The 20,061-nt window shown below is 51.1% G+C and overlaps 6 protein-coding genes across 6 annotated transcripts; 2 read left to right on the top strand and 4 right to left on the bottom strand.

Moving 5' to 3' along the window:
- The first annotated feature begins 270 nt into the window (after positions 1-270).
- BDZ83DRAFT_634743 (major facilitator superfamily transporter) lies at positions 271-3,562 on the top strand. Its single transcript, XM_060509124.1, has 17 exons — positions 271-844; positions 907-1,068; positions 1,119-1,226; positions 1,280-1,350; positions 1,404-1,514; positions 1,575-1,601; positions 1,656-1,698; positions 1,757-1,799; positions 1,858-1,948; positions 2,007-2,020; positions 2,081-2,197; positions 2,250-2,652; positions 2,704-2,775; positions 2,832-2,878; positions 2,931-3,004; positions 3,062-3,192; positions 3,253-3,562. Exons 1-17 carry the CDS (start codon positions 602-604, stop codon positions 3,275-3,277), a joined length of 1,782 nt encoding a protein of 593 aa, XP_060360630.1. The 5' UTR covers positions 271-601; the 3' UTR covers positions 3,278-3,562.
- Positions 3,563-4,359: 797 nt separating this feature from the next.
- Positions 4,360-7,459, bottom strand: BDZ83DRAFT_756006 (uncharacterized protein; the record flags this gene model as incomplete). Its single annotated transcript, XM_060514690.1, has 4 exons — positions 4,360-4,892; positions 6,140-6,310; positions 6,394-7,276; positions 7,340-7,459. 4 exons carry the CDS (start codon positions 7,457-7,459, stop codon positions 4,360-4,362), a joined length of 1,707 nt encoding a protein of 568 aa, XP_060360629.1.
- Positions 7,460-9,272: 1,813 nt separating this feature from the next.
- BDZ83DRAFT_634737 (FAD binding domain-containing protein) lies at positions 9,273-11,249 on the bottom strand. The gene has a single exon (XM_060509123.1). It carries the CDS (start codon positions 11,095-11,097, stop codon positions 9,400-9,402), a length of 1,698 nt encoding a protein of 565 aa, XP_060360628.1. The 5' UTR covers positions 11,098-11,249; the 3' UTR covers positions 9,273-9,399.
- Positions 11,250-11,604: 355 nt separating this feature from the next.
- On the bottom strand, positions 11,605-15,069 carry BDZ83DRAFT_761402 (male sterility protein; the record flags this gene model as incomplete). The annotated part of the gene is made up of 4 exons (XM_060515184.1): positions 11,605-12,369; positions 12,425-14,145; positions 14,199-14,864; positions 14,933-15,069. The coding sequence occupies 4 exons, from the start codon at positions 15,067-15,069 to the stop codon at positions 11,612-11,614; spliced, it is 3,282 nt and encodes a 1,093-aa protein (XP_060360627.1). The 3' UTR covers positions 11,605-11,611.
- Positions 15,070-15,718: 649 nt separating this feature from the next.
- BDZ83DRAFT_743934 (NCS1 nucleoside transporter) lies at positions 15,719-17,514 on the top strand (the record flags this gene model as incomplete). The annotated part of the gene is made up of 4 exons (XM_060513146.1): positions 15,719-15,899; positions 15,985-16,458; positions 16,514-17,003; positions 17,064-17,514. The coding sequence occupies 4 exons, from the start codon at positions 15,719-15,721 to the stop codon at positions 17,512-17,514; spliced, it is 1,596 nt and encodes a 531-aa protein (XP_060360626.1).
- A 13-nt stretch (positions 17,515-17,527) lies between these two features.
- On the bottom strand, positions 17,528-19,950 carry BDZ83DRAFT_634735 (fungal-specific transcription factor). The gene is made up of 4 exons (XM_060509122.1): positions 19,134-19,950; positions 18,419-19,054; positions 18,012-18,358; positions 17,528-17,935 (listed from the first exon to the last, which is right to left on the bottom strand). The coding sequence occupies exons 1-4, from the start codon at positions 19,823-19,825 to the stop codon at positions 17,682-17,684; spliced, it is 1,929 nt and encodes a 642-aa protein (XP_060360625.1). The 5' UTR covers positions 19,826-19,950; the 3' UTR covers positions 17,528-17,681.
- Between the last annotated feature and the right edge of the window lie 111 nt (positions 19,951-20,061).

Genomic DNA, 20,061 nt, shown 5'->3' with positions numbered 1-20,061 from the left:
TGCCATTAATTGCAAGAGTTCAATTTCAAGTGACAGCTCTCCGTGGGCAGAAAAGAATGCCCATAAGAAGTAAATTGAACCTCGTGACGAGGTTGCAAATTGTTGGTATAGGGCTTAGCTTCAACGTGAAGTCCCATGAAAACTCAAGGAAATGCAGCTACCCTTGGTCAAGCTCCGACAACTGTCGCAACTAACGGCATAGCATATAGATTCATCATACAGCTTTTGGATCTCCTCGGAATACAACCGTTTAACCTGATGTTGGAGGGTCAGCATTACTGAATAGGTAGCCTGTCGTCATCTACTTGTGGATCGCCCTTCGGTATCAGACCGAGATTTGGAGAAAGCATGCCCCTTTCCTACCCATTAGCACCCCCAAATGCTCGTCACGCCTTGTGGCGACGTTCCATGACAGCTTGGCTGGAGAGTAAGCCGTTTGCTCGGGACGCAGTGCATGTTGAAACCCCTGCTGAAAGAGTTTTATCAAGAGACATTTATATAGAACGGTTCGTTTGTCCTGCATGCGGGCTGGATTTTGGTTTGAACTTTCGCGTTGTGCAGACACCGTACGTCATTGTTCCATCTTTCGACGACGCACAAGATGTCCTCGCAACATCCAGTTGGGAAGCCGTCACCCGCCGGGTCCGATACGTCGTCTGACCATGGCGGCCTGGGTTCCAAATCCGCTGTTGACGACAAGGTTACCGTCGATGCCGCGCCTCCGACAGCCCCCGCGCTTGCAACGCAGCAGACTCAACGCATGGAAGCGGCAATGGGCGATGCCATCCTCCGATTTTTCAGAATCCGAAAAGGGCCAAAAGCGGAAGAGTACGACCTCGATGCGGTGCGTATATCCACTCATATCAACTTGCGAAAGACCCTGATGGCGTCTGACATGCTTAACAGATTGCCACGCAACCAAGTATCTGGGACTCCGAGAATGTCGAGGAGTACAAGAGTCTCTACATTCACCCTCAATGGGAGAACTGGGCTGCCTTTGATCCTAGCTTCCGATGGACATGGAGAGAGGAACGTGCTGTTAGACGTAAAGTCGACTGGAAAATCATGGTACAATGACCTAGACAACTCGATAAGGAACGCAAGCTGATAACTCACAGGTCTGGGCTTGTGTAATGTTCGCAGCCCTCAACATCGACCGGAACAACATATCCAACGCCGTATCCGACAATATGCTTGACGATCTCGGATTGACGCGAGGCGACTATGTGAGTTATGGACTGGGAGACTGGCTGCTCTGATCTCCGCTTACACGACTCAGAACCTTGGTCAAACGATATCCCGTGTTGGCTTTCTAGTTGCCGAGCTACCATCGCAGTTGATCTCCAAGCGGTGAGTAGATCTTCTTCGTCGAGTCGTGAACTTGTACTTATTCAGTCATATAGCATTGGACCCGATCTATGGATCCCCATTCAGATCTGCCTCTTCTCCATCATCTCTGGAGCGCAATTCTTTCTGAAGGGTCGAACGTCCTTTCTTGCAACAAGATACCTTATGTGAGTCTGGTTGATGCGCCTGAGAGAGTGTATTACGTGTACTTACGACCGAGTGTCTAGCGCAACCTTTCAAGGAGGTTTCATCCCGTAAGTCTTGATCCTTGACAAGCCTCTCCAAGCTTCCGACTAACTCCTTGGTAGTGACACAATTCTTTACCTGAGTTACTGGTACACAGGCACCTCAGTCAGCAGTCCCGTCCTGGCCTTCAGCACTAGAACACCATTCTAACGTCTTTCTCCAGCTTCCGATTCGACTGGCCTGGTTTTGGATGTCTTCGCAACTAGGTACGTCGCTTCGCCTACTCTCAAGCTCCATCTAGGCCTGACTGATCGGTATTTCTAGTTGACATCGGTGTTGGTTTTGCTGCTGTCGGTCTGGTATCAATGCGCGGCATCTTAGGATATGAGGGCTGGCGTTGGTTATTCCTCATTGAGTGAGCCTCCCCAATATGACCTTGCGACGTTGCCAATTTACTAATATACAGTCAACAGAGGTGCTTTCACATGTAAGTCAACAAGAACAGCTCCATCATCTTGCGGCTACATCGCTAACAACATCAATATAGTCTGTGTGGGACTGTGCTCGTTCTTCCTTATGCCTCAATGCCCGGCCAAGACGAAGAGCTGGTGGAACCCCAAGGGTTACTTCAACGAGAAGGAGGAAAAGATCATTGTTAACTCCGGTACGTCTCAAAAGAAAGCAACACCTATTCCCAAGTTAATAGACTCTGCTAGTCATCCGCGACGATCCCCAGAAAGGTGGTATGTACAACAGACAAGGTTTGTCCGTCAAGCAGATATGGGAATGCTCCAAGGATTACGACATGTGGCCTTTGTACGCTCTCGGCTTGCTCTTTGGCTTGCCGAAGTACCCTGTCAACCAGTACCTCACTTTGTCGCTCCGAGACCTCAAGTTCAACGTCATCCAAACCAACTTGCTCTCAATTCCGTGGATCATCGGATCGAGTATCACCATGTTGGCCATCACGGCCGCTAGCGAGCTCTGCAACAACCGCAGTTTCGTCGCCATGGCAGAGGATGCATGGTTATTGCCATGCTTCATTGCCCTGATTGTGATTGCGAACCCGAGCCCCTGGGCGTACTTTGCGATCGCAACAGTGCTGCTGTCCTTCCCTTAGTAGGTGTAGAAGATTTCGATCTGTCCTTTCCGACTGCTAATCCCTGCCAGCACACACCCTATTCAAGTTGCATGGACGAGTAGGAATGCTGGATCCGTCCAGAACAGAACAGTGTCCGCATCGTAAGTCGCATCAACTCTTGTTAGTGATGTTACATTCACCTCACACTTTTCTTCAGCCTGTACAACATGTGGGTTCAAGTCAGTGGTATGATCGGCGCAAATAGTAAGTAGCTCTCGTTCAGACTCAAGGTGGCAGAGGATGCTGACTAGCCAAGTCTATCAACCAAGTGATGCCCCCCGATACTTCAAGGCCAACAAGGGTTTGCTGGTCATCTGCATTTGGATGTGTGTAAGTAGACGACCAATCTATCTCAAGATTGAATCTCATAGCTCACATGGTATGCAGGTTGTACAATACCCCTTCACCTACTTTTACTATCGGTGGAGGAACAACAGCAAGGCCAAGAAGTGGGACGCTATGACACCGGAGCAGCAACATGACTACCGTGCAAACACGACAGACAAAGGGAACAAACGGTAAGTTGTGTCAGTGATCAGCAGAACCTCACAGCTTTGACTAATGGATGCTACATGTAGGCTCGACTTCCGTTTCGCCACATGATGGATAGTGCCTGTGTACCTCACCTAACTTTACCTAGGTACTAGCCCGACAGGATCAGGATGGTCCTATTGATCATTGCCACGCACCCCAGTCTATTCATTCAAAGAGAATTCTGCACGCAATTATCGTAATGTTCATAAAAGTAGAGAAATAAAGTCTCCCCAAATCACATGCAACTCAGGTATCTCAGAGTGGCAGTGGACGTGTGGTTTATGCGACCTCGAGGAAGGGTCCTTTTTTGTACAAGGTGATACTGAATACCAGTAGTGTAGGATGATCGTCGGGAAGCGCAGTATCGCGCAAATTTGAAGAGTTTGTTTGCCTGCAGCTCTTTTCCTTTCCCGTGCCGTTGGGTACAACGCTAGGTTAGTCCTATCCCTTTCCGTAACAGAGGCAGACCTGTGCAACTGCAACGCACTTTCGGCAAATTTTCCTCTCGTTGCACTCTGTATTAGAATTATCCCGGAGCTATCTTTGTGAAGCCTAGCAGAGAATGCAACTTTTTCAGTATTGGTCTCAAATATTTTCTACCAAACGGCCTCGAACGCTGAAGCTGCAAGCAGCAGGGCTGGTCATGACCATGACCTTGAACTTCGTGCCGAGCTCAGGGAATCATGTACTGGAGCATGTGGACTAGCCATCGGAGCGTCCTCGCATTATGCGTAATAACATAAGTTTCCGGAGGTTTTGCTTGTTGTTACAAATGTTCGCTGTGCTTTCATCATCAAGTGCTCGGAGTTCAAAGTTTCGAACTTGATGAGTTTCCTCGGACCAATCAATTGAGTCTCTAGAGTGAAGTAGTACTCTTGCAGAATCGGTTCGAAGAGTTCAGAAAGATTCCTTGAGCAATTTCTCGATATTATTTCATCTTTGATCAATAGTGACTTGAAGGTAGCCCAGCGTTGGAAGGTTCTCCGCTGCAAAGCCGCGGTGGAATCGATTTGGGATGGCAAACGTGGTAGGTGTCGAGTTGAACGCGGTGGTTTTGTGCTTGAAGAAAAGTATCGTCCTCCGGAGGCTGGCATTCCTTCCTGAATCACCGTATACAGAATCTTAGGTCTCCAGTATTGAGACTGCATGACCTAGTCATCCGCTGTTCGTCTTTGCTCGTCCACTGCTTGCCTTTCCTCTGCGCCGAGTCCCCCCTCTCGGCTAAGGTGAAGCCACATCCATACCGAAAGCGCGACGCAGCACAGCATCAGCATAACCAGCTCTGCCGCCATCAACATTCCCCTCCAGAGCGTGTTCTTGCCGCAGTACCAGCACGTCATCCCAACGAGAAACTCAACAATTGATATGTCCAGGAGAAATAACGGTGACCACGCGACGGCAAGATCCGTTCGAGTTGCCTTCTCAGCGCCCTCAAAAGCGAAGAGCAGCATCGTTCCTATCACAGCGGACAAGACGGCTGTGATGGCTGCGCTGCAGAGGAAGCCTTCGCCGACCTGGCCTACTCCGGTGCTGGGATGGAAGTCGGGGAATGTCAGAGCGGCGACGGCTAGACCGCTGACGAGAGCGGCGAGAATGACGAAAGTATTGTAGAATCGCATGATGCGACGGAAGACCAGAAACGCCCTCAGGTCGAGATGCTTCCCCCACCATCGTCGATCCATCTCTTGGCGTTGCTTCAGTGTTTGGCGGGGTCAATGGGTCCATGTACGAGAAATGAAGACAAAACTGTGGCTAGTAGTTGAGGTCGCGATATGAAAATCGACCGCAATGACCGACGGCGCGCGTGAGTTAAGGCGAAAAAAGAGGCGGAAAACACAGCTCGGTTCAAAAACCAATAAAGCTTAACAACCGAGGCTCGTCAGGAATTCTTTCAAACTCATCTCAGATATCGTGAGTCGAGAGAGCACAGGCAGGGGCGGAACACGGCACAGATTCAAGAGAGCCCCGCAGGTTGGTGTTGATTGTTGTCATCCAACATAACTGAAGTGGCAGGGATCGTTAGCGATGTGACAGCACCTGCATATAAGCGCCCTTGAGAAAATGAGACATCGAATCAGGCTTGACACGAACTGTGTCGTTGCGGGTAGAAACCCGATGTTGTTATGACATGCCTTACACGAACGTTGCTTGGCTCTTCAGTATAAACGTATTTGATCTATTATAATCATGCCTTTGGGTAGTGACTAGTACGTATCTTTACTCACCATCACACAGCAAAACCTCGACTCCTGCCTAAGACTTCGTCTTCTGCGACTGACGATAAGATTGCGGCATTGACGACTGTGAGCTCTAGGAATTCCGTTCATACTCCTTGAACTCATGATGTAGGAACTGCCTTTACCTCGTTGTCTCAAGTACATGTAAGCTAGATGGGACATGGTAGCATCATTTCGCCATTTGATAAGAGCTGGCTTCGATAATTTGCGGACCGCAAATCAGCTGCCTCAGTGGTTTGCCAGCTGCCAGGTGCGAAAGTGCTAGAGGATTGGGAACCTGGAATTCAAAGATGACAAGGGTCCGGAGATCCGCGCACGCGCGGAGGTCCGATATTAGCTACTCTCGACCACAGCCCCTCCCGGAGGCCTGATTGCCTCATCAATTGAAGAAGTAAGACTCTTAATTCAACCTAATCCCTTCGACTTATCTCATACACACGGTTTGCTATAGGTTGAATGCGTTCTGTGCTCATCGCCTCTTCCCGCTGTGCGCCTGCCATGGAACTTCTACACCAAAATCATCCGCAACTCTCATTGCAGAGACGAGGCAGCCCTCAAGAAGAACCATTCCGTCCCAACACCATGCCCCAGACAACCATACATTTCCTTGTCCATTGACCCATTCTTTGGTGGCAAGAGCTGTGTCTCTCTTCTTGTCGGAGACTCTCTTTTCCATTATTTTCTGAATTATTACTCTGCTCGCTAGCGTTCTCAGCGTTCTTGTGAACCTCGCCGTCTTCAGTACTCTCTTCGCGTCGGCTTGTGGATCTAGTGAGCAAGTGCTGACAATCGCTCCTCCTGGCATCGTATGTAGTGCCTCTGTCTGCGCCGTCTCGCCAGCGAAGTCGGTTCTGAGGCACATTGCCTGCGGTGGTGTCATATTCCCCCGATGATGTGAGCAGGTCGACGGGCGGCATTCTTCATCTACCACGAGTGTGAACGACTGACCTGCCAGTACACTAGCTGGACGGAGCACTGAGCTTTCCACACGGAGAGTCGGCACTGGCTTGAGGATCTCACGCAAAGGACTGAAGACCTTGCGAGCGACATCGGGCGACACAGCGAGGACGACCCGATCGAAGATTTCACTCATGACTGGCCCGGCCGGATTGCTTGTCGGCTGCCAGCGAATTGCAACCCTTCCTTCAGCAGACGGTGTTACGTCTGCGACGCATGTCCCCAAGCGGACATCCTTCATCTCCTTTGCCAGTCTGGCTTCGACCTGATGAACTCCGCCGCAGACCGTGTAGTGCTGCTGGCCGTGCGAGAGCTTCTTGTAGTTGATGACATCACTGGCAGGAAACGCCAAAAGCTCTGCGTGAGAGCAAGTTGACACGCCGCTCAGGATTGGAAGCAAGTAATGCGTGGTGTAGCGCCGTGGCATCCAGATTCTCTCTAAATACTCGGCCAACGTCTCGCCTCCTTCAGAGCGGCCGGATGAAGGACGCACCACGAAGCACGCGACCGTGAACCAGAATTGGCAGAGAACCAAGTACAGAATCTCGAACAGGTGTGCAAAAACACCGCGTTTTCCTGGCCAGGGTGGAATTTGGTGCAGATTTGAAGCGTGAACGAAATACTCTCCAGGCTCTCTCCCTGCAGACGTCTTTGCTGATGCTCCTGCATCGGCTTTATGAGCTGATGTCGCTCTGGCAAACGAGAAGAGAAATCGGACGGGGTGGTATGGGATACCCAAGTGATCGTACATGCGCATCACGTTGGCGTAATAGCCTCCAGCGAGAGCCCGCATGGGGAGATCGATGCGCTCAATGCTGCCGGAGTCTTCATCTCGAATGGCGACGGATGCAGAGTCAAATGAGAGGCTTTCGGCCTATGACGGTCAGTTTATGCATTTCAATCAGCAATTCAAAATCAGAGCATGTTTGGTATTTACCCGTTCAAATAGAGTCACAGCATATCGCCGCTGTCTGTCGTTCTGTAGAAGATATGCTGTAGTAAGGCCGGCTAGTCCGGTGCCGACGACGGCCACCTGTAGGGGAACTTCGCGATCCATTTCGTGCTGAGGGTGTTTCGTTGGATTCATAAGTTCGGAGCGAGGCTACTTCAGTCACGCATACATGTACTGCCCAGCAATGAATCGTGCAGCCATGACTTGAAATTCTTGGGTATCAACTTTGATGTGTTAAGGACCTTGTAAATTGACGAACATGGCAGAGATTGTATGGAAACCACGAGCTCCAGCTGCCCGGGCACTGGCACCATCATGGAGACACCAGACAGTTCCCACTCAGACAACTCGGGGCCGAGCTTCTTGAATTTTTTCATCTCCCCAGAAAGAAGCTCTCCTACGAAGAGCCCATCCCTGAGCAAGTATGTGGATATCTGCCGAGGTTGTGACACGCCGTCGGGACAATTACCTTAGTTCTGGAGACGTTGAGGCCGTATCCCTGTCGGCATATCTCGTGCCACTTTTGCCCGTTCATTTCATATTGACTTTGAGGGCACCAAACAAAGCGCAGGAAACTCGATGTGTCAGGAATGGTCATCATAAGAGTAACAGTACGTCCAGTCTGTTGTGACTGTTGATAACGTGGTCTCACATATTTGAGGTACGGTAATTGAGTGGTACTCAAACGAATTGGAACAAATCATACGGCCTCAGCTGTTCGGACAGAAAGTTGTACCGACTCGCAGTTTTTTCAATGCCCCACAAACTATGTCGAACCCTAGTGAATGTCAACGCAGCTTAAGTCCTTCTTGGCTGGGTGTTTGCGTCCACACATTTCCGTGCTTCACCCATCTATTGATTACGGTATCAAGCATTTGCAAGCTGCAAGCCATGGTACCGGGAGTCGTTGGCCGCATGGCAGGCTAGCACGTTGCATTATTCTCTGGATTTAGTAGCAGCCTGTCTGCTTGAGCAGCCCGACAACCCTCCGTCAAAACGTCCATCCAAGCTTCCGTCGATAACCCACTTCACGTTCTCACACAGGTTGCTCGCCAAGTGGGCGACACGACCGTCTGCCGTTTCATCACCGCTCTCCATGTGATTTGCTATGTTTCCCATGATGTATATTAATTGAGACATATTCCAGACCATCACGGAGGTGAGATAGGATACATTAGTAGCAGATTGTTTAGTCGCCCATTCGTTAACTACCTTGCTATGAGGCCTGTCAAACAGAGCAGTCCGTTGCGGGCGCGGATGGCATTATTCGCGACCAGCGGCATTTCGCTTTCGCAAAATTGGCCCCGTAACTCCACCACAGAGTCAGTCGTCATATCCTTGTCGGCCACAGAAAAGATGTCAGTCACATGCTTGCTCTCTTCGAACTTCAAGCAGGCATCGTTGACAAGGCGCTGACGATCTCTTCAAAGGCCGTCACGATAACAAAATAACTAATCCGCACTATTCCTCGTTAAAAGCCCAGGCAAATAGGGCAGCTCGATTATACAGCTCAAGTACCAAACACTAGAAACCAGGGCTAGTTTCTAAGATAGTCTTCGGCGTGTCGGTAGGCACGAAATGGACATTGCACATGATGCCCAACACAACTCCTTAACCGGCAATGCGCCGATCCTTTACCAACGTGGCTCGATGATTAATTGTCGGTCTACGTCCTCATCTTCAAACGTCCCTTTTTTCCGTAACTTGACAAAGCACAGAGTACCTATATCCCTACAAATGTATCATATTACTGCATTTGAAATGATTAGTCTGGCGATGGGATCTCATATGTTCATGCTCCCCGGCTGATGGCCAGGATACTGGCGGAGTCCCCGGTTCTGGTGGGGTACATTCTCGCAAACGGGGCAGCACAAAACATTTGCCAATAATCTCGGTAATTGGTGAGCAAGCTCCACAATCCACCTTGAAGGACCTACGAAGAGCATTTTGCTTAGGCTTTTTCTCATTTCGAGCCGGCCATTGCATTCCGGCATATTCACATCATCGATCCACAACACCGAAGAAACAGTTGATGCCGCCAGACTCTATGAACGTTGAGCAGCATGTTCACCTGCTCTCTTCCCCGAAAACACCCCGTCGGCGAGGGACAGGCCGCTGACGTACCCGTTGGCGCATACTCCAGCAGCACTTCGCCCGGCAGCATACAGCCCACCGATTTTGCTACCATCTTCGGCCAGGACTAGCCCAGTCTCGCCGTCCACGCGCAGTCCGCCAAGCGTCAGTCCATTGACAGCTTGGATTCCCTCAGTGCGGCAAGATATATCAACACCATAGAACGGACCCTTCGACACTGGGCTGCAGTAGTCTGCCTCCTTGTGCATCGGATCGTCTTTGCCGCTAGCGATCGCGTCATTGTAGGTCTTGACTGTCGACCCCAGACCGTCGGCTGAGATGTTCAATTTGCCGGCGAGCGCTGCTAAAGAGCCAGCTTTCTTGTAACTCCAATAGAGCCAATGCAGTCTCTGAATCAAGAGAGGCATGTTGGTCTGCTGGAAGACTTGTTTCTTTACTTTCGCCCATTGATCCGAGTCGAGAATCAAGAAGCCTTTTCCCCCATGTTGTCGTATCATGGTTTCGCTGAGTGCAGCCCCATAGACATCCTCCGCACCCATGCGCTCTCCAGCCTGAGATACGACAACGCCCTCGAGCAGGGCCGTTGGAGGATACAAGAACCGCCACGCAGACATATTGTTCATGTTTGATACTGATCCTCCCGCTGCCTGCCCGATCTTGATTCCAGATCCGTCATCACCATTGGTCCCGAGCGGAGCGACTCTGGAGAATTCGGGGAGGTATTTCTGTCTCAGCTCGGGGTTGAAAGCGAAGCCGCCGGCACTCAAGACTATCGCTTCACCGTGTATTGTCTGTGAGGCGGAATGCTCTTGCCAGATTTTGTTTGCCTTTTGGTGATAGACGTCGGCTAGCTGGGACGCCATGAGCTGGTACTTTTTTGTCTTTTGCGTGAGGCCCTTGTGCCTTTGGAACAGCGAGTTGGTATCAGGCAACGTCTTGATCTCAACTCCGCTGACCTTGTCCTTTTTTTCATTGAAAAGAACCTGCTGGACCTTAGACGCCGGCTTGAAATCTACTCCCAGACGTATCGCAGAGTCAAAGAGCGCCTGCCACAGCGCAGAACCAGAGAACCCCGGCTGCACCATCCGGTGTCCCCTCGGCGCCGGCTTCGACAGTTTATTAAACGGGTGCGACTTCTCATTCCCCGAGAAGTAGAGATAATGCTTATTTGTCGGATAGCTGGTCTTGTAAGGACACAGCGAGGCCTCAAACCGTGCGCCGTGCTTTTCGAGCCACTCAAGCCGCGCTACGCTTTCGTCGCAGAAGCGCCGGAGAGTCTTCTCATTGACTGCGTCTCCCGTTTCCTCCTTAAGATAGGCGAGCATGTTCTCCGGGGTGTCGTGGCCGTAGCCGGCCTCTTTCTGCTGTCGCGTTCCTCCGCCGGCGTAAACTACGCCACCTGAGAGCGCGGATGCTCCGCCGCCATGTGCATCGTCTAGGAGAAGGACTTTGGCGCCGCTTTCCGCGGCTGCGATGCTTGTGCAAACTCCAGCAATGCCGGCCCCGACGACGATTATGTCATGATTTTGGTCGGATTTCACTGAATAGGTGGCGTGGAATGAGCGTGTTTTGTGGTTGCATATGGTAGCAACTCTGAGGTGTGCTGAGTAGTGGCGGAAAGTGATGGGGGTCGCGCGTGAGGTGAGCATCGCAGAGGCTGTTGTCCGGCGTAAACAACATGAAATGGATCACCGGGGTAGCTGAATGAGAGACATGACAGTCTTAAATAAATCGCACATGCTGACATGCAAGCGTGCCACATTCGCTTAAGAATGGTTTGCTTCCCGATTGGGGGCCTGGGCTTGCATGTTTGCCTAACGAGTAATATATCTGCGACCTTACCCCAATCCAACGCGAAGCATTGTTGAATCAAGCTGAAGGAATAGAGCATCTAGCGATTAAGTTCGGCGCGTTCAAGACCATGGCGTCTGGTGATGTTCAAAGCATCGTGCCGGACGCCGCCTAGCATTCCGACCACCCACGGAACACGTGGATTCCGCGGGAGCATCACGGGAGCCTGCCAAAGCATCGGAGAATGCCAAGTCCTGAACTGCCGAATTCCTCTTATTCGGGTTGAATGCGACACTGCAGTTCACATCACGGAAGCCGAGATTGAGCCTCTGTCGTCGAATTCTTTACTAAGATACTAAAAAAGTTGGCGCTCTATTCTCTCAAGTGACCTGTTTGACGCCATACTTCCAGCCATCTCTTAAGCATGTCCACCTCAATTCGTCTTCCTTTCTCTACGCTTCCCGCATCAAACCCCACGCCCTCGCCGTTACCATTGCCTTCAGCCATGGATTGAAAGAAACCGAGGAGCTTCAGAGCTGGCAGTTCCCTCACACCCAAGCCCTGTGATTCTGCAGTTGCTTCTAACCTAGACACCCATTCCTTCATTTCAACGCGTTGGAAGTTCTGTCCATAAGCCTCTTCCAGCATGGAAACAAGCTGTTCCCATGAGATCGCGCTTGGATTGATAAGGTTGTACACAGCATATGACGTCTCGGGAGTGTTGTGAATCAACGCCTTACTGATGGCTTCAGCACAGAAATCAATAGGTAGCCAGTCGACGTTAGTCTGTAAGGTCGGCATCGCATTGAGGAGATCTAGTCCCACCATCATCATGGTAGGCCACATCTCGGTATTGTTCCATGCTCCCAGTCTTGAGTGACCACAAAGCTGGCCAACTCGGAGGATGCGAACAGGGACATTGTGTGTAGAGGCATAGTGCTGCGTGACTTGCTCGATGATGAACTTGGACTGCGCGTATCCGGTGGGAAGGGCATTTGCAGGATCCGGAGAAAGTGGAATTTCTGGCACTTTGGTGCCGGCGGGGCTTCCCATTGCTGCGGCGACGCTGCTCATGAAGGTGAACGTCTTCTTGAGCCCTTTGAGGCAAAAAGACATGAGATGCATAGTTCCTAAAAAGATATTCGTCAGCTCAGCGACTTCAAGTTCGCGTCAAATGAAACTTACCTCTCAGGCAATCGTCTTCGAACTGTTGAATGGGTTGATTGAAGTCTAGTTTCCAGGCGTTGTGCATCACATCAGTCACCTCATTCATCAGACGTTGATACATCTGCTCATCTACACCTAGCTTTCCATCCTTCATGTCGTAGCTGACGGGTAAAATCTTCTCGCTTTGGTAAATGCTCGTAGGATAGCCTCTCTCTTTTATGGAGCCCAAGACTCGAGCTTGAGGATCTGCTCCTCGTACGGCGCAGTAAATCTTTCGAACAGTTGGCACCTGGACCAGGACTTCCAGTAGTGCGTTTCCCAGAGCACCACTGGCTCCTGTGAGATATATGACTTGCTCGTCGCTTATCGAATCTTCCTGTTGAGCTTGAGTCACTTGCCAGTTGTCGATCTCGATGTTCATGCGGTGTATGGTCGACCGCATCGACTCATAGTGGTTGCTGGCCGCCGGGGCATTGCTATTAAGACCACTTTTGAACAGTTGAAGGAACTCGAGAAGCTTCTTTGCCGTAGGATATTCGAAGATGAACATCAGAGGAAAAGCCCCGAATATCTGCACAAGTCTTGACCGTATATCGACAGCTCGCAAAGAATCGAGGCCAAGTTCGTACCAGTTTTGATCTTCCGTGAGGCCATCCACAGGGACACGGAAAACCTCAGCGACGACTGTTTGGATGGTTTGAAGATCCGAAATATCAGGGTCCCTAGAAGGAACTGACGCGGCTTCTGTATCAGCATCAAGCTTGGTGCCCAGGAATGAGTTGTAGAGTTCTTCCACTCTGTCTCCATAAAGCTCCCAAGCAATCGTCCGTCGCACGTTCCCTTTCGGAGTAACTGGTAACGTCTTCCCTTCTTGAAGAATGAGAACCGTTTCACGAGGAATTCGTGAGTATGTCGGGGAATTATTGTTGCAGACCCCAACCACTTTCCACACCTCTTCAGGAAGATCAGCTTCTGATATGGACCGCTTCTCCACCTCAGACCAGTTGATCTCAACAACAACGGAGGGGAAAGGCTTTCCTGTACCAAAGACTGCAGTCTTCGCAACAATGCCCGTTTTATCTTCTTCAAGCGCCATAGCGAGAGCGGCGGCATGTGTCTTCTCTCCATTGCTGTGCACGAGAATGTCATCTCGCCGGCCTTGGAGGACGAAATAGCCACTCCCCGGGGGATCCTCATTGAACAGGTCTCCCGTACGATATGGGTTCGGCGCAGTCTCTTCAAGCCAGAGCTCTGCAGCGAGAGGGAATCCGCGATGAACAACGCACTCGAAAAGGTTATCCGCAATAGGTTCCATTCGTACATACTCCGACTCTGGGTACAGGTTGCGGAAGCGGTACACGTCTGGGTTGTCTCTCGTATGCGGTATCGTCCGTAGCGGCGGACCGGTTTCGGTTGTGCCGTATGTTGTTTTGACATTGACGCCGATTTTCTGGAGTTTGGACAGCAATGAAGGGGACAGCGGAGCTCCTCCGGGTTGTAGGACCTTCAAGTCCGTCAGAGGAGTGTAATCTTTGGTAGTGAGAGTGATGTATTCGTAGAGATCCTCGATAACTGAGGGCGCACAGTGAAGGCAGTCGGGCGGATAGCCGAGGCTTGCCAAGGACTTCCATGCAGAAAGGATTGAACTTGGAGCTGGTGGCCATTGTGTTGGAGGCAAAGAAGTAGGTAGACCGGTTGGGAGCCCTGACAATGCAATTGACAGCCCAGCTACGTGGAATCTAAGACGCATGAGCATTCGCAAATAGAACAGAAGGGAAGTTCCAGATCTTACAAGGGAAAACACAGATACCAGTTCTCAATGAAGAACTCTGGAAGTAGTCTGTACATCCGCGCTATCTGGCACAGACTCCGATTCGTGTGGATAATTGGTTTCGGCACTCCAGTGGAACCAGATGAGTGGATGATCATTGACTGGACATTCCACTCATCACCAGTCTCAAACCCCATACCAGGTTCTTCATAAACTTCTAGGCCATTCCCTCTCAACTCATCTAAGCTGATGAGTTTCGTCACCGGGAGTTGACATGGGCTTTCACCGTGGAGTGAAGCTTCACTCGCCTCATCGGTGATTATTGTAACAACGTTGCACACTTTGAGTAGGTGATCTCTTGTTGCCGGAGAGTTCTTGTTGCTAAGGAGAAGGACCCGAAGGTGCAGACGATTTAGGGCGAATTGGGTGATGAGATACGAGATCGAGTTCCCGACACCTAGGAGAGCGACAGTGGGTTGCTGACCGATTTCATTGGCAGTAGCGATGCCCCCTCGAAACTGCTTAGAGTAGAAACCTGACGCTGTAAGGCAGTACTGATTGAGCTGAGCCCAGTCCAGCACTTCAAATGAGTCGCCCACAGGATGTATGAAAGCCGGCTTGACTGGTTGGGTTGCAGCATTATGCTCGACCAACGCTGCGACACTCGTCAAATTCGGGTCACAGAATCTGAGAATTCAGTCAGTATTAGAACCATTAAGTCTTTGAAGACTGATGCACTTGAGAGTATATGGTACCTTGAGCTATGAGGATGTCCGTGGAGTTGCCATAGTTTCTTCAACCTCTCATCGGCATCTGACGCCGGGAAAACGGTTGAGTCGACGGCAGCAATTGATGAAGGCGACTTCAGGTCAGACATCGCAATCGGTGCCATTTTGTCCAGGCTGGCACAAAGGGAAGTCTTCAATGCTGTCTTGACTCTTCGGGACTGGACTTCGTGCTATCAATTAGGGGCCATTCATCGATCTCTGATGAGTCGCATACTTTCTCCACGGACCACCGCAGAATCAAATGGCAACATCGTAGTGAATCGTCACTCAAAATCAATCTTATCGAGTCAAGTAATCTCTCTACAACTTGAACTATGCTAACGTTGATCAACTGATTAGATTATGCAGCGCCTATCGTAGTCCTTGTTAGAGTAACGCAACATCAAAAAAGGATAAGCCAATGATATCCCCGATAATCGGCCTGATAACAACCCGCGCCTATCGCGTGCCTATCACAACATTCTGGGCGTAGCACGCATCCGGGAATTGCACGACCATGGCGCTCGGCAACGACGATAGCAGGATAGCTGAAAGGAAATCTGATAAGCCTCGTCTTAGAAATGAAACCGGATGCGCAACAACGTAAAAGTAATTAGACATCGTTTATTCCGGCTCCCCGCACGCACAATTAGCAACTCCAATTGTGCCATTGATCGCCCTGACCTTCCCTTTTCTTCTGAAGGTGAAGCCCACGTGCAGGTAGTCAAAATCCAAGAGCTACTCGTGGTTGCACACACTTCGGTCGCTGCAACGATGGGTCTACGGAAGCGTTTGGAGCTCCGCTCCGAGAGCGCCGACCTCGGCACGGAGGGAGGTCGGCTGTCGAACAAGGACATGGACCCGATCCCGATGGGCTCTCCGGAGCGCACCTGGGGTTGGCCGAGTTTGCTCGGCTTCTGGATCGCCGAAGCATTTTCCATCTCAATGTATCAAGGTAAGTGCGCACATGGTTTCATGCTCCGATACAACTTGGTAATTAACCCAAGATGGCTGCTAATACCCGTCCTCAATAATAACAGTCTCTTCAACCTCGGTTACAAAAGGCCTTAACCCAGGCCTTGCGATCCTCGCAGTCTTCATTGGCCACGTTCTGGTCTGCATCCCGGCAATGCTAGATGGCTACGTCGGCTGCATCTTTGGCATCAACTTCCCCGTCTTCACCAGAGCTTCCTTCGGCCTCCGGGGCTCCTATGGCGCCGTCTTCGTCCGCGGTGTCGTTGCCTGTATCTGGTTCGGTACACAGTCGTTCCAGGGCGGGCAGTGCCTGCAGGTCATGATCTCCGCCATCTGGCCATCGTTCAATAACTTCCCAAACCATCTTGCCGAGAGCGCGCACGTCACCAGCTCCGAGCTGTTGTGCTTTTTCTTGTTCATCATTATTCAGTTGCCACTGCTCTGGTTGCATGTGAGCAGTTTGAGGTACATGTTCATGGTCAAGACGGTGATTATGCCAATCTTTGGGTTGACATTGTTCATTTGGGCCATCGTTGCTGGCAGGTATCCCGACTCTCAACGGATTCTACAGCAGTTCATCTGACCTCTTCTCAGGCAAGGGCTTTGGCCCGACATTCTCGAAGCCAACCCTCATCAAGGACGGCACTCCCGCTATCGTCGTATTCTTCCAGTGCGTCACCAGTGCCATTGGTCCCAAGGCAACCCTCGCCCTCAACATGCCCGACTTCACGCGCTACGCAAAGGAGCCTCGACAAGTCTTCTGGACACAAGCCGTCGGACTATGCGTACTTGTAACAATGTGTGGTGTACTAGGTGCCACCGTTAGCAGCGCATCTGAGGTCATCTATGGCAAGGTAACCTGGAACCCCCTGGAAGTCGCACGGCTGTGGGAGAACCGCGCTGCTCAGTTCTTCGCGGGACTCTGCTGGGCATTTGCGGTGATTGGTACAAATATCAGCGCCAACAGCGTCTCGTTCAGTAACGACTTGGCGCTATGGTTTCCAAAGTACATCAACAATAGGCGTGGAGCGTATATCTGCGCCGTGTTTGGCGTTTGCGCCGTGCCTTGGTACATTCAGTACAGGTCAGTTGTGCGTGTTGTCCTGTAGCCGAGATTTTATGCTAACCTCGATCCCCTTCGCAGTGCTAAATCATTCTCCTCTTTCCTTGGCGGCTACTCTCTCTTCCTGGGCGCCATCGCCGGCATCATCATCACCGACTTTTGGATCTGCCGCAAGCGTATAATGGCAGTCTCATCCCTCTTTGATCCGCGAGGCATACACTACTACACCTTCGGCGTCAACCCTCGAGCGGTTATCGCCTTCATTCTTGCCATTATCCCCAACATGCCTGGTCTTGCGGCTGCTTGTGGTGCCAAAGGGGTGCCCAAGGGAGCCATCTACCTCTACAGCTTGAGTTGGCTTGTCAGTACCTTGGTGGCGAGCTTTACGTATTGGTTGAGTTGGAAAGTCAAGCCATTCCCCGTGGACGATAGCCGGGAGCAGTTGTACGTTGACGGATATCCCACGGTGGAGGATTCGGTCGGGTCAGAGAATGGCTTGGAAGGGAAGGACCGAGACGTGAAGATGGGATGAGGTAAACCTTAGACTTATACTACCATACAATGACGCTGGAGGCAAGTTATATTCTAATGTGATTGAACCACATGCTTTGAGCTAAGGGCCTGGCCCAATTCCCTCTGGTTCTCGTGGAGGTGTTTCACGGGCTTGGACGTGAATCATACATGTAAAACAGCCAATTGCTACAAGCCCCGATTCGAAGCTGCCTCGGCTGCTGCGGGTGTCAATTCAATGAGCTTGCCCAGCCCCGCCACGAAGATGGCATCAAGTCTTAGCAGGCTCAAGTTCAATAAGTCGCAGCTTCTTGACTTGATCCGCAGTAAGCCTCTCCATTGAATCAAAAGAGCAAGGGCGTCTTCAGCTTCCGATAGTGTCGGAGAAAGAGCGAAGAGCAAGACGATAAAGTTGCTCGCAATGGCAAAGTTGACGCGGGAATCTAACTGTGGTCAGCTATCCAGCAAATATTTCCGGGGAAAGCACAATTCCTCTGAGGAGGCTGGGGCGACGCTTACATGAATGCCAGAAAGCTTCGAGATGATGAGCTTCTAGTTTCGCGAGAAAGTCGTGCATCTCTCGCGCAATAGTCATTGAGCCGGTGCGCAACGCCGTGCGGGCCTCGGTCGGGACTTCGATGCTTTTCGGTCGAAGGAGGGCCTTGAAGACGGCAATCTTTGCAGTGATGTAGGCGAGTTTCAGACTGCCGTTTCCGTCAAGGCCGCATTCTGGCAAAGATGCCGAGGGCTGTTCTCCCACGTCGGGTCGGGTTTGCAACCACTCTGCAAGTTCGATCCTCAGGGGCCGAGCAACTTCGAAAGTTGCTTCGAGGGACTTGGAGAGAGCTCTAGTGGCTTTGATGGAGCTATGATGGTCAGTGAGCATCAATACCAGAGTAGTATCGCAGTGTATGGAAGCAACTCACAACATGTTTTGTTGAATCTTGGAGACGATCTCAGTCAGAGAGGCCAAGTGCAGAAAATGCTTGCACACCAAGGGCCCTTCACCCTCACAACCGGGAGCATCACCAAAATCTTCCGGCCCAAGCTGTGAGACATCCCAATCGCACTCCTGAATGTGCGAACTCCTTCCAAAGTTGAGACTCAACCACCTATCCTGCACATACACCGCCCAAGCAAGCCTCCTTCGCAGTCTCTTCTCCCAGTTTGGAATCGTCCAATCTGACGGGTCCAGGTTGAGCCCTAGACACTGAGCAAGTGCTACAGTGTCCGCGAGCATGGTCCACTTGAACGGGGTGTCGGCAACGTGTTTATTCGTTGGCCGTCGTTGGATCATGAGAAGCATCGTTTGTACGGTGGCGAGGGACGGGGTATGGAACTCGGAGAGGGCGGACATCCAAGCTAGTTTGAACAGGTGATCTGCTGAGGGGAGGGTGTCGACATCTACGCAAAGAACGTCATCAAAGACGCAGAAAGGGAGAGCATGGCCGTAGATTGCGGCGAGGAGACATGTTGACATTGCGGAGGGGCTGCCGTTGAGATTTTGGATTGTGTGTTCTTTGGATACGACCGGGAAGTAAGGTTGAACGTATTTCCAGAACCTGCAACCGGTCAGATGAGACCTCGTTCTAAATTTAGGTAAATCGGAGTGAGTATGAAAGGGTTTGGTCACTTCCTTACAGGGTGATGAGCCTTTGGCCAACATTCTCAGAGACCAAGTCTGAGACTTCACATCTAAGGTCGGCCGCGGTAGCTCCCAGCCCGCCTGGTTGCGCTTTACTAGCTTGTGAATTGCGCTGTAGCATGAACTGGATGGGAACCCCATCTTCAGGCCCCATATTCCTGATGCGGAGTTGCTGAAATGTGCATTCGTCTCTCTCATCGAAGTGATACAGGTTCAACAGGTACGGGTCCGATTCACCGCTGGGACCAATTACCTGAGCATTGTGATCGGGCTCCGCATCCAGCGACGATGGTACAAAGACATTCTCTCGACTTGAAACATCTGGTGAAGACGTTGTGTGTGGTGATATCGGGCTGGCAGAGTCCATCAGCCCTCTAACGAAGATGGAATCAGCAATGGGCGAGACTTCCGCAGATGGGAACCTCTCCTCTGCTCCGAGGGCAGCTCGATCCTGTTGATGACGGGGGCTCTGTATGCCATCGCTCGAACCGCTTTGCCGTCGTTCGGATAACCGTCTCCTCTTGTTAGGGCCCCCAACAAAGGTGCACTCTTTGCCTAATCGTCGGCAGAGCTCACATGGTGGCGTGTCTTCGTGCACCAAGCAAGCGGCGCGCTTGTAACGGCAAAAGTCGCAAGGATGACTGTTCCTACTACTCTTTTTGGTCTGGCCGTTCAAGTTGATCTCCATGGTGTGGATTTAAAGATGAAAAGCATGATAGGAAACTTGATGTCGTTGCGGACTTCGTTCCCCGCGTCCTCCCCAGGATTCCATGTTGGTTGAGACTCTGAGTTGATCTACAAACTATCGGTCTCTGATAACGGGGCGTTGGCCGATTGGATCATTGGCAAAACAACCCTGCATTTCGATAGCAACAAGCTCCATGGTGCGAGTGATAAAGCTTCGGCTGATATTTGTTCCATTTA

Source organism: Colletotrichum acutatum (genome assembly GCF_030867785.1).
Source record: "Colletotrichum acutatum strain CBS 112980 chromosome Unknown BDZ83scaffold_114, whole genome shotgun sequence".
Taxonomy (NCBI): domain Eukaryota; kingdom Fungi; phylum Ascomycota; class Sordariomycetes; order Glomerellales; family Glomerellaceae; genus Colletotrichum; species Colletotrichum acutatum.
The sequence above is the reverse complement of the archived record's forward strand: the minus strand, read 5'-3'. Positions and strand labels throughout refer to the sequence as shown.